Here is a 13,879-nt window from a genome sequence, read left to right as displayed (position 1 = left end):
CAAGTGGCTAAAAACCTTCACAAACATGGCATACTTTGGTTCTTTGATGAGAAAAACTTCAACCAAGACCAAAACTCTAATGAGAGAAATGGCAGATGGTTATATGCAGATCTTCCTGATGTCCCTCCAGAGTGATGCACACTAAGTTTCTAGCAACTACAATGGTTTTAGGAGTTGTGAGTAACAAAGCTCATGTTATGCCATCTCACATCCTCCCACAGTGTTTTAGATTTAATGCTGTGAGATACAGTGAGATGCTGGAGACATCTGTTACATTTTGGATGTGGAAGGTCATTCACGCTTCAACAAGACTGGCTATCAGACAACCTTTACAATCATGTAACACCAAACTTGTGGCCTCTAAACTTGCCAGATTTAAATACTATGGACTATTACAGCTAAAGTTTTCCCTTGAAGGGAAAACTTACATCCTCACAATACCACAGCATTGCTGAAGGGCATCATTCTAGGTACAAGTGCTCCAACATATTTCTGGTTGCATGTAGGATGTTATGTTACCTAATATATCCTTCCTATTTTTAGTTGGCAAGGTTCAATCTGAAAGAGATTTAGCTGCTACTTCTAGCAGGTCAACTGATTGACTAGGGGCTCCTTCATTAACAAATAATGCAATATACAGTTAATAAACACAAACTGTTTGCATGAATAAATCCCATAAATTTTGGTATTATACATTATGACAATATGGATCATCTAGTTTAAATTATCTGTAAAATCTTGGGATCACCTAAGATTAGACAATCTCTGTAAAATCCCAGGTCATCCAGGTTAAATTATCTCTGTAAAATCCCAGAATGGCATGTATTGGGTCACCTGGATTAGATATGTCCCAGGATGACAAGTTTGAAGTATGTAAGAGTAGAAACCAAAATGGACAGATAATATTTTTTTCTTACCTGACAACTTTATGAGTACATACAATAAATTCTGGTTTAGAGTTCCACTGGTGATATGTGATATAATAACGAGTTCTTAACCAAATCCACTGTTGTCCTTTGGTTAAAAACCGGTAGAAACATGATGTACCTTCACCTGCATGCATTACTGCAAGAAAATGAGGATGAAATACAAAATTATGACTTGAACATGGTGGTGGTGGTGGTGGTGGTAGTAGTAGTAGTAGTAGTAGTGGTGGTGGTGGTGGTGGTGGTAGTAGTAATAGTAGTAGTAGTAGTAGTAGTAGTAGTAGTAGTAGTAGTAATATTAGTAGTCATAGCAGTAGTAATGGTGGTGATTTCTTATTTTGGCACAAGGCTTGCTTTCACAAGATGACCAATTTTTAGTGGAGGAGGCAAGTTGATTGCATCATCCCCATTGCTCAACTGATACTTATTTTATTGATACCAAAAAGGTAAAATTAATTTAGGCAGCATCAGAACTAAGAAGAATATAATGAATCAAAAGAAATGCAGTTAAACATTTCATCATATGCACTAACAATTCTACCAGCTCACTGCCTCGGTAATAATAATAAGAGCACTCAGACAGTGCAAACCTCCGCCAAGGCAACACCAACATCCTCTCAATGATTAACCAGAGATGATTTTTGAAATGAGAATATCTGAAATAAACTCGACTGCTCTCACAAACAAGAATACTAAAAATGAACCTGACCGCTCTCAAAAATTAAGTAAAAAAACAGGAAAAGTAATCCAGAATGCTTGTCCAGTATCAGATCAATCCCAAGAACTAATCAGTTTGTGCCAGTCACGAGGCCAAACAACCCTGAAAGTTTCATCCAAATCCATCCAGCGGTTCTTGAGATATCCTGTCCACAGACAAACAAACAAAACACAACTGAAAACAATACCTCCACCTTCACTAAGGCAGAGGTAATTAGCCTTTGTACTATGGGCACAAGGCCTGGAATTTGGTGGGAGGGTATTAGTTAATTACATCGACCCCAGTGTATAACTGATACTTATTTCATTGACCCTGAAAGGATAAAAGGCAAAATCGACCTCAGCAGAATAATAATAATAATGATAATGATATTAAATTTTGCCACAAGGGCAGCAATTTTGTGGGCGGGGACCCCGAAAGGATGAAAAGCAAAGTTGAATTTTAACTCAGAATGTAAAGAGGGATAAAATGCTGCAAAGCATTTCACCTGGTGTGCTAATGAATCTGCCAGCTTGTCACCTTATTAATAATAATGATCCTTTCTACTATAGGCACAAGGCCTGAAATTTGGGGGAGGGGATAGTTGATTACATCGACCCCAGTGTTTCACTGGTACTTAATTTATTGATCCCGAAAGGATGAAATGGAAAGTTGATCCTGCCGGAATTTGAACTCAGAATATGAAGACATCCGAAATACTGCTAAACATTTTGCCTGGCATTCTAACAATTCCGCCAGCTCGCTGGGGATGGTGTATGCTGTATATACACATAGCATAGTTAGAAACTATAGCTACATCTAATATACTGCAGTAACTTAGCACAGAATCAATTACATATATGGCAATATTCATGTTGCTTCATCATCAACATCATTGTCATCGTCATCATCATCATTTTAATGTCTCTTCTTTTCCATGATTGCATAGATTGGATGAATATATCAAAGTGGATTTTCTACAGCTAAGTGCCTTTCTTCTTGCTAACTTCCACTTGTTTTCAAGTAAGGTAAGTAATATATACCCGACAAGACAATCTCATGAAGGACACTGCTTGCATGACACTGACACTAGCTTATAACTACCAAACAATGTTAAGTCAAGGAGATGGTAATACACACACATACACAAACACACACAATACACTTCTTTTAGTTTCCATGTACCAGTCCACCAATCCATACACGAGGCTTTGGTTGGCCCAAGGTTATAGTAGAAGATACTTGCCCAAGGTGTCACACTGTGGGACTGAACCCAAAACCACACACTTTTTGCACTTATAGGAATATATACATTATTTTAAAACAAGGTGTATTGAGTTAAAGTATATGTGTAATACAAACAGACAGACAAGACACACACACGCACGCACAATTACTCATGGGGATGCAGACAAATGTTTTATTAATTTCCCTTTTTGGCTTTTGATTCATTTGTTGCTCTATGTATGTTCTCTCAAAGTCAAGTGGGAAAAAATCCCTTCCTTGTAAAACAGGTAAGGGTTGACAACAGGTAGGGCGTCCAGCGTTGTAAAATACTGCTTCAAATGTGTATCTGTCCAACATAAAACAAATGTATGGATATATATAAAGAATTTATCCTATATTATATTATATTATATTATATTATATTATATATATATATATATATATACATTTGTTTTATATCATATATGTTTGTGTGTGTTAATCAAGGACTGACAAGAGAACAGGAGTTACATGATTACCTTCATTAGCTTACAGTTGTTTCTGCTATAAGACTCAATGTGCTTAGAAGTGAGTGCTTTGTGTAATCATGCTGTAGCTTCCTCAGAGTCATTAACACATTGAGTGCCATGTATACAATATATATATATATATACAAGGTACTTTACAAATGTGCTGCATAAACGTATAGTGTATACATCACAGTACAATCACTCCATTAATGAGCCCTTAGATGACTTTTAAGACCAGTGACAGATATTATTCAAGTTTCTTCTATAACTTTGCCCGTTGGAACCTGATTCTGAAGAACTGTATATATATATATATATACATGCACATATACACACACCTATATATATAGTCCAAAAAGTCAAATAAGTTACAAAAAAATTACAGAAGTGGAACCAGAAACAAGATTAAAACCACTACTACTCTTGCTGTTGCTGCTGTCACTACCACTACTACTAAATAACAACGTTAGAAGTCTGTTGGAAGCATTGGTATATCTATATTAATAGAGTGAAAAAAGACATTATACTTACACTGCTCATGGCATTTTGAAAGTTTTTCTAAATCATCTGGATGATAATAATCATAGCCTGACGTACCAAGTACTTCAAAGGGCAGGTAACCAATAATGGGTGGTGCTCTTCAAAATAAAAGAGAATCAGAGAAATACAAATTATTTGCATGTGTTATGAAGTTATGTTAAATCTCAAATAACGTTAAAATCTGTCTAATCTATGCCAGTTTTGGAATACAGTTTGGGGTTTTAGATGCAACAAGTTGAGACCAGGGGCGTATATTCCAGGTATGTTAGGTGTGTGCTGCACACCCATTGAAAATGGCAATCCATTATAAATATTAACCTACCTGTGATCGAGAAATAAAAATTTCCATTCAAAGCTGTGTCTGGAAGTGAATTCTGCCTTTGTTTCATCAATATTGGACATTTCTCTGATGAGTTGACAAGGCTGAAGCTGGACTGTACAACAAAAGCAGGCAGTTTCAGCCACAGACTGGTTGAAGTCTTTGGAAAATTTCCGCGTGCCGTCATCGTTAAATGTTGGGGCTGAAATAAAAAAAGCAACAACAAAACAATGACCAAGACCTTTGGTGATGTACTATGCTTGAGAGGACCCATCAAGCCAAGTGCACTTGTGCTGGTGGCATGTAAAGAACATCTTTTGAATGTTGGGTCTCACAGAGGCAAAGTGGCTGAGTTCCTTTCGACTGTTGGATCTCACAGAGGCAATGACCAAAACTTTTGGCATTATGTCATGCTTGAGAAGACCCATCAAGCTGAGCAAAGTCGCAGTTGTGACAGATACTGGTGTTATGAAAATTGGCACCAAGCAGTGTAAGTAAATGCACACCAGTGTCACACAAATAGCACCTGTGCCAGTGATAAAAGCATCCATTACACTCTCAGAGTGGTTGGTGTTAGGAATGGCATCCAGCTGTAGAAAACCATGCCAAATCAGACTGGAACCTGGTGCAGTCTTCCAGCATGCCAGCCAGTCAAACCATCCAATCCATGCTAGCATGGACAACAAACATTAAATGATGATGATGTCATAACAAATACGGAATCAAACTATTAGATGGATAAAAAAAATTTGGTCCTTGCGTAAGTGCAGGCATAGTTGTGTAGTTTTGAAGTTTGCTTACCAACCACATGGTTCCAGGTTCAATCTCACTACATGGCACCTTGGGCAAGTTTCTTCTACTATAACCAAAGCCTTGTGAGTGGATTTGGTTATAGTAGAAGACACTTGCCCAGGGACTTTGAAGTTGATGATGGCAAAATAAATCAAAAGTTTGAATTTAATGTCAATCTTTATTTTGTAAAATGAAATGTACTTTACTAAAAATCATAAAGTAATCCTTCAGTTTAAAGTTAAATTGTTTTTATACATAAGTTAACATTAAAACAAACATTGTTGTTGTTTGTTCCTTCTCAAGCTATGCCTAGCTCATAAGGGCCAATTTCCCGGTTTCATTTCCCTACCTGGATGGGACACCGGTCCATCACAGGTGAGCTGCTAGATGCAGGAGGAAAGAGTGAGAGAAAGATGTGGCGAAAGAGTCAGCAGAAGTTTGCTATTACCTTCTGCTGGAGCCGCGAAGAGCTTAGGTGTTTTGTTCATGAACATATACATCACCCAGTCTGAGATTCGAACCTGCAATCCCTCAACTGCGAATCCACTGCTCTAACCATTAGGCCCTGTGCCTCCACAAAACAAACATTAATATATATACACACACACATTATATATATATATATATATATATATATATATATATATATAAATAAATAAATAAATAGGCAATGAACTAGCAGAATCATTTGCAGACTGGGAAAAATACTTCACAACATTTTGTCCATTTTTCCAGTCTGAGTTCAAATTCTACTGTGGTTGACTTTGCCTTTCATCTTTTTGGGATTGATAAAATAAGGGCCACTTCAGTATTGGAGATGATGTAATTGACTTGCCCCAACCCCTAAACATGCTGGCCTTCTGCCAAAATTTGAAATCAATATATTAGTACATATATTTTTTAAAATCATCATCATCATCATTGTTTAACGTCTGTTTTCCATGCTGGCATGGGTTGGATGGTTTGACTGAGGTCTGGAAAGTCAGCGGCTGCACCAGGCTCCAATCTGATCTGGCAATGTTTCTACAGCTGGATGCCCTTCCTAATGCCAACCACTCTGAGGTGTAGTGGGTACTTTTTACGTACCAATGGCACAGGAGCCAGTCAGGCAGTCCTGGCATCGATCACTTATAAATAATATCATTTATATATAATATCATTTATATATATGAGTGGCTGTGTAGCATCTTGGCAAGTATCTTCTACTATAGCCCACCAAAGCCTTGTGAGTGGATTTGGTAGAGGGAAACTGTTGTTTATGTGCGTGTGCTCGTCCCCTCACCATTGCTTGACAATCGATGTTGGTGAGTTTACATCCTCGTAACTTAGTGGTTCAGCAAAATAAACCAATGGAATAAGTACTAGGCTTACAAACCACATGGTTCCAGGTTCAGTCCCGCTGCGTGGCACTTTGGGCAAATGTCTTCTACTATAGCCTTGGGCCAACCAAAGCCTTGTGAGTGGATTTGGTAGACGGAAACTGAAAGAAGCCTGTTGTATAAATGTATGTGTGTGTGTGTGTGTGTGTGTGTGTGTATGTGTGCATTTGTGTGTCTGTGTTTGTCCCCCCAACATCGCTTGACAACCGATGCTGGTGTGTTTACGTCCCCGTAAATTAGCGGTTCAGCAAAAGAGACCGATAGAATAAGTACTAGGCTTACAAAGAATAAGTCCTGGGGTCGATTTGCTCGACTAAAAAGGTGGTGCTCCAGCATGGCCACAGTCAAATGACTGAAACAAGTAAAAGAGTATATATATATATATATATATATATATATATAATATAAATGTAAGATCCAGGGATTGAGGTGTAGGAAGAAAGTTCGCTTCAAGCAATCTGTAGTAAATATCAAAAACGACTTTCAGGGACAATGATGGTTTATTGAGATGGAAGGTTGTGAATCATTTTTCATATCAAAGTATGATAAATAGAAAAAAGTAAACATGTCTGGGATGTTAGTTATTTGATACAATGGGGGGTGAGTATTAGATCACTTGGAAACAAGTATAGTTTGGTGTCAGGAAAAGTAAGCATCTGACTATAGAGAAACTCAGCTACAAAATATTCTCATCTAACCCATGCGGATATGGAAAAGTAGATGTTAAAATGATAATGTAATCTGATTAAAAACCTAAACATGATTGATTAAGGTAACCCAGAGCTGAAGTGAGATGAGACAGTGGAAGAGCACTGTGGAAATTGGCAGAAGGCTATATATGCTCCACCAAAGATGCTTGAGAAGGATTGTAAGAGCATACTGGCAAGACCACATAAACAATGAAGATATTCTAAAGAGGACCAATAAAAGACCATTTAGCAAAATCTTCACAGAACAATGATTACAACTAGCAGATCACATACTCAGGCTACCAGAACAATGACAGCCTAAAACAGCTTTCAAATGAACACCACCAGAGGGAAAAAGAAATTGAAGACAAATCAAGAACTACCATGGTGGTGCCATATAAAAAGCACTTGTGCTGGTGCCATGTAAAAAGAACTCGTGCTAGTGCCACATAAAAAGCACTCAGGCTGGTGCCACATAAAAAGCACCCAGTCCACTCTGTAAAGTATTGGCATTAGGAAGGGCATCCAGCCATAGAAGCCAAGCCAAATCAGACAACTGGAGTCTAGGCAGCTCTCCAGCTTGCTAACTCCTGTCATTCCAACTGATGCAAGTGAGGAATATGGATGTTAAATGATGATAATGACGATTATGATGGTAGTGGTGACGGCGATGGCGGCGACGATGACGACATGGCAAGAATGTTCATAACCGACAAGAGAGAAGTCAATTCCCCGAAGACAAATGCAAAGAAGTATTAGGTTATGTCATTGGATGTGACAATTGGTGATGCTGTTTAGGCTAGGTAAGCCTTCAAAGGATCAATGATCCTTCCTAAGCCATAAGGGCAGTTTTCTCTAATGTATATTATATATTATTCCCCCCCACCCTGGATGGGACACCACTCCATCCCAGGGAAGGCTAGCTTTGACTGACTTAAAATGCTTCAAAGCATTCCAGGTGTGACCATCCTGATTTTTTTCAATATGCAGAACTACATCATCCAAAATACGCTTATCTGAAATGGTATGAAGTGATTTGAAAGAGATATAGTTGTTATTTCTAGCAAAACAAGCAAATGTTTAGAGGTTCAACGGAGAAGACAAGGGAGGATCAAACATTATTAGAAGTTGTGTGTGTGAAGACCTGCAGTTTGTTATGTCTCATGGCAGGACACTATATTCTGTATAACTCAGTTTATCAAGCTATGACTAACGGCTAACAGAACTTGGAAAAATTAACTTGTGATAGGTTTGCATCCTGTCCAGGTGTGATTTGTCTTTCATTTGCTAATGTGGTGCTTCAAAAATAAGAGTTAAGTACTTTACTCATTGGTGCCTATGTTTCATGGATATTTCAAAGAAGGCTAATAAACTGGTGACAATAAAACAAAGAAAATGAGAGAACTCACCACAATCTGTCCATTTTCTAAAATTGCCAGTAACCTTCACATATTCGTAGACAACGACAGCCGCTGGTATGGCAGTGCCTCTTTGTAAATGACACATGAAGGACACTTGGTTCTCATCTGAAATTATATAAAGAATAATAAAAAAAATAAATGACATAATCTTGTATTTCTTTACATCATAACTTAGAAATTTTGTGAGATGTGAAAAACATTCATTTTTAACGGGGGGAATCCAAAGTAGACTTTGCAATAAAAAATGGTTTCAAATTTTGGCACAAGGCCAGGAATTTTGAGGAAGATTGAACTCCAATGCTCAACTGGTTCCTTATTTTATCAATCCCAAAAGAATGAAAGGCAAAAGTGACCTCGGCAGAATTTTCAACTCAGAATATAAAGATGGATGAAATACTGCTAAGCATTTTACCTGATGATTCTGTCAGCTTGCTGCCCTAGATTTAGCTATAAATAACAGCATATAAATATATACATGCTATTATTTGTAGCTTCATCTACTCTGCGTGAGTTCCAGAGTTAATAACAACTTGTGTTTCAATATCTAATATGAGACATGCTGGCTGAGAAAGTTCTGTAAAGTGGAAGTGGTAGATTGGTATCTTTGCAGTTTAAACCACATTCAACTACTCCAATGTACCTTAAGATAAGCAAGTTTAATAATTGTTGGGCTGCTATTTCTAAAAGACTGAGTAGAGAAGTTCCATATTAGCTCAATGGTGGAAGACTCCTGTGGGTTATTGGGGGGATCTGATCTGAAGAAATGTGATCAGACAGAAGAGATGATACAGCATTGAGATAAATAGAAAGATATAAAATTGCTGGCATTGTGCAACCCATGGGAGAAAGGTACCAAATTATATTATTCTTTATCAATTAAAATCAGTAGACTTATTCAGCTCATTATTTAAAGAAAAATTCTGGAGTAGACATTTCTTCCAAACTTCCAATCAATTTCCTGAACAATTTTATAGCATGTACACACAAACGCACACACATACATTCATTTGTTCACTTTACTTCTGTTCCTCTATGTTAGCTTGATTTGGACAAATACTTATTTTTGAGGCTGTATTTTACAGGTAGATGCTCTTCCTATCACTAACACGTAATCCTTTTTTCAAATACAGAATATTTTTTATTCCATATACCTTAGAAAGTTCAGAGTTAAAGGTTGATTTGTTGGCAGCAGCATTCACTACATTCACCTTCTGCATTCTTCTGACTCCTTCCTCAGGTCATATATATGCAGGAGGTGAATGTAGTAAAGTCACATGTCTACGTCCAATTCTCGCTCTTCCTCTCTTGCAACTTTACAAACCATCCTTATTTCTTCTTTCTCTACACTCTCTTCTCTTCCTCTTCTTATATACATCCTCATGACGATACATTCTGGCACCTTGTCAACACCATATTAATCTCTCTTTGGGACACCACTTCAGGCTTCCCATGAACCTCCACCATAACAAATCCATTCCAATTCTCCCCCTCCTCCAACATCTAACATAAAAGCAATATCCTATTCTATATCCTACTTTCCTTCTCAAGTGAGAGCTCTCATTAGTCTTGTGAGTTAGAAGGGAACCTCACCAATGTTGGTACCAACTAAAAGTCTTCCAATACATCACATAATGTGGTTGACATTAGGAAGGCCATCCAGCAAAAGAAAAAGACAATGGAGCAAGACATCGCCCTTTGGTCAATTGGCTCCTGTCAATTCAACCCATACCAGCACGGTATGAAAACATGACCACCACCACTGCTGTTGTATAATCCGGGAGTCAGAAAGTTCATTTCTTCACAGAGGCCAGCAGTATAATCCCAAGCTGAGAATCTTTGGTCTTATTTAAAGATTCCAACTGGTCATTATGTGAGGCACTGGACCTTACAATACCCAAAATAATTCTTCATTGAGCTGAGTTCTAGCTTTCTTAGATGCAGCAGTATATCTGTGTGTGTGCGTGCGCATGCATGCATGTGTTGAAACTCAATAGATTGCTTTGGTCTAATGGTAGAACATCGGTCATGGTTACAGAAAATGTGGGTTAGAGTCCCATAGGTAGCCTTCAACTTTTATCCAAAAGGTTTTTTAACCCAATATTTATATGTTCTTATCTATAGTTTCATCTACTTTGTATTTCACCATCAAAAACAATTTATTTCATTTCTCTCTAAGTTTCTAAATTCATATGATGTAAACAATATTTACATATTAAATTTTATTGGGACATTATTCTACTATCCTACACATTGGAATCTATTTACAGATACATGGGCTAGAGTGCCAACAGTTAAGTGTACCACACTGTGTTACCTACTTACAGCTAGGCAGACTGGACTGTTGACAGTTCAGTGTGTTGGTCATGGACACAGTAGAGTGAACTATACCACACTGTGGTATCTACCAACAGTTAAGTAGACTGGACTGCTGACAGTTCAGTGTGTTGGTCATGGAGAGTACACTGAACTATATCACACTGTCATACCTTCTTACAGCTAGGTAAGACCTGACTGTTTTTAACAATAAACCTCTGTCTGCTATTTCTGGTGATGATGATGGCAATGATGACAGTATTGGTGGTGGGTTGGTAATGATGATTGTGGTGATGTCAATGATGATGACATATTTTTAGAAACAAACTTATCTAAAATGTATTCCACCTAGGTCAGTGATATCAATCATGAATCATGGGAAATTTTCTAAAATTGAATTTAGTAACTTTCCAAGGTTAAAAAGTGTCTTTCCCTCTCTTCCTTCTGCTATTATCCTCTCTCTCTCTCTTCCTTCTGCTATTATCCTCTCTCTCTCTCTCACACACACACACACCACCTCCTCTTCAATTTTTATGTCTGGCTTTTTCTTACAAGGTCATACATACAGAATATGGATACACATCTCTCCCTATTTATCTAGCTATCTATCTATCTCTATCTATCTATCTAGGTATCTACATACATCTACATATATCCAAAAAGTCCGGGTACAAAGTGTGCCATTATAACTGAATCTATTAGACAGGTTTAGCAAGAAAGTGAAAACAATAATGAAACAAAAAAAAATCTTTTTGTTTCACACCTACCAGTTTGACAACTATTAAACAAGAATACATATTGTGTTTGTGTGTGTGTTCATTAGATAGTTGTGTGTGAAGGTTTAACAGTTTACTTCACAACCATGAGGTCCCGGGTTTTGATATCATCATAGTCAAAAGCCATTTACCAAAGCCTCTTATTAACCCAATGCTTCTTGTGGAATCAGAGATATGGAAACAGTGTGAAAGCTCATCAGATGGATTGTCAATAATTCAAAGATCCAACATTATCACACTAAGTCATGGTGATTTCGCTTGAGAGGTATTTAGGGGTCAGATAAATAATATAATGAAGTGCTCTGAATGGGGTACGAGAAAATATAAACAGTTTATCTTTGTGGCCTGTAGATGAATTCAATGTGTGTGTGTGTGTGTGCGTGTGTGCGTGTGCGTGTCATGGGTTAGAAGGCTTAACTAGAACTGGTAAACTAGAGAGCTACACCAGGTTCCAGTCTGAATTTGACCAGCTGTAGAAACCAAGCCAAATTCAGACTAGAACCTGGTGTAGCTCTCTGGCTTACCAGTTCCAGTTCAGTCATCTAACTCATGCCAGCATGGAAAGCAGACATTAAATGATGATCACACACACACACACACATGCAAAATCCAAAAACTGTTTTTCTTTCTCTTATCTATCCTTTCTGCAGCAGGACATAGGCTCGAAATGTTAGAGACTTTTGCCAATTTTCTGAGAGTCAAATTACAGGGTGTTTGAACTAAATTTGATGATTTTTATGTCTCCTTTTTTTTTAAGGAACAGCTTGATATATTTAACAGTCAATGGCAGCTGAGAGCATAAAGATTAAAGTTGTGGTGAGTAAAAGTTAGCTGACTGGAAGCCAGTTGAATATTGGAAAAATGATACCTATATTATGATGATTCATGCCAGATATCAAAATGCTAACATTATGATTGCTTTTCAATACTCTGTGGACACTGTGATATGACATGGACAGCTGCCATGGAAACTACAAAGCTGTGATCAGCAGGAAGGCACATAGCAGGTATTCTGACTGTGTCCACATGTGGGAATTCGTCCAACAACTGTAGGACAAGTTGATGGAAGATTCCAGCAAGGGAATCCAAACTTTGGCAAGGGAGACAAACATTGAAAGTCACCACTATGAAGCAGGTCTTGAATGAGAACTTTTTCCCCCACTCATTCAAGAGTTACAAGGGAAAAATTCTGACAGCCAAGGCTAAGGAGAACCACTTGACAGAAACAAAGAAGCTCCTGAACAAACTGAGCATTCTGTTGAACTAGGAATGATCTGGTACCTTGATCAGTTGTGAACCCAGCACTCTGCCAGGCCATCAGCCACACCACCACTCTCCCATTGTTCTTATGCATGTCTACAGACCATATTCCATTCTCTTGTGCCTTCCACACATCAATATTCCCTTTGAAAGATAAACTCATCTGCAACTTTCGTATTCTACTTTCTGACCCCAGAATCACTCTTATCTTTCTTACAACCCCTCTCCTCACTGTTAAAAAAGATAAGAACCTTAGAAATTTCCTAGTAATAAGCTCCACAGCATCCAGCCCCACACAACTGGGCACTTTTGAATGTGTTTGCTGATGATGCAACACCTGCCCCTATACTAACAAACCACAATCAACACTGGACCTAAGACACAACATCATCTAACCTTATTCATTCCACCATATGCAAACTTTGCTACACCTTTTACATTGGGGAAACAGACTCACACCTTGTTGATCGCTTTTGGTAGCATATTCAAAGTATACTACTATGCATGTTAGGCCAACCTGTCACCACCCACTTCAATACTATGGGCCATTCCATCCCTCAAGTGGTGCTATGTTCTTTATCAGTTGAACAGAGAATGTAAAACTCTGCTATCTCTCCTTTCAACATTTCCCCTGAAGGAGCACTGTAGCCAAAACATTGCAGTTTCCACTCCCCACAACAAGGTTGCTGTACTCATTTTTATCAGTTTTACTACCATAACATAAGTCTTGCTGGCAGAACAAAACCAGCCTCACTGGAGTCTGTTTTGTCATTTATATATATATATATGATGCCTGCTGGATTCAGCTGCTCTACATTGATAAGGGGCAAACAACCTGAAACTAGTCTGTAGATGCCAGACCAGCAAGGGGAAGCGGCTGACCTCCCCTGTTCGAAGGTTATAATGGACACAGGTTCGTGTGTCACATAGCTAGCTAGGGGCAATGGCCTCTTGGAGCTAATCAACGGTAGCATTCGTCCTAATTTTTGGACTGCCATGCTGGCTTGGCGATACCTATTTATATATATATA

At 38.1% G+C, this 13,879-nt stretch overlaps 1 protein-coding gene across 5 annotated transcripts in view; it reads right to left on the bottom strand.

Moving 5' to 3' along the window:
- Nucleotides 1–13,879, bottom strand: part of LOC106876780 (circadian locomoter output cycles protein kaput-like) — a 139,472-nt gene that overhangs the window by 42,284 nt on the left and 83,309 nt on the right. For all 5 annotated transcript variants that reach the window (XM_052973694.1, XM_052973695.1, XM_052973696.1 and 2 more), the window contains 4 exons: nucleotides 8,488–8,604; nucleotides 4,222–4,420; nucleotides 3,891–3,997; nucleotides 918–1,065 (listed from right to left, as the gene is read on the bottom strand). In XM_052973694.1, coding sequence (XP_052829654.1) covers nucleotides 918–1,065; nucleotides 3,891–3,997; nucleotides 4,222–4,420; nucleotides 8,488–8,604 — 571 coding nt within the window. The remainder of the gene's footprint in view (nucleotides 1–917; nucleotides 1,066–3,890; nucleotides 3,998–4,221; nucleotides 4,421–8,487; nucleotides 8,605–13,879) is intronic.

Source organism: Octopus bimaculoides, chromosome 16 (genome assembly GCF_001194135.2).
Source record: "Octopus bimaculoides isolate UCB-OBI-ISO-001 chromosome 16, ASM119413v2, whole genome shotgun sequence".
NCBI classification, from domain to species: Eukaryota; Metazoa; Mollusca; class Cephalopoda; order Octopoda; family Octopodidae; genus Octopus; species Octopus bimaculoides.
The sequence above is the reverse complement of the archived record's forward strand: the minus strand, read 5'-3'. Positions and strand labels throughout refer to the sequence as shown.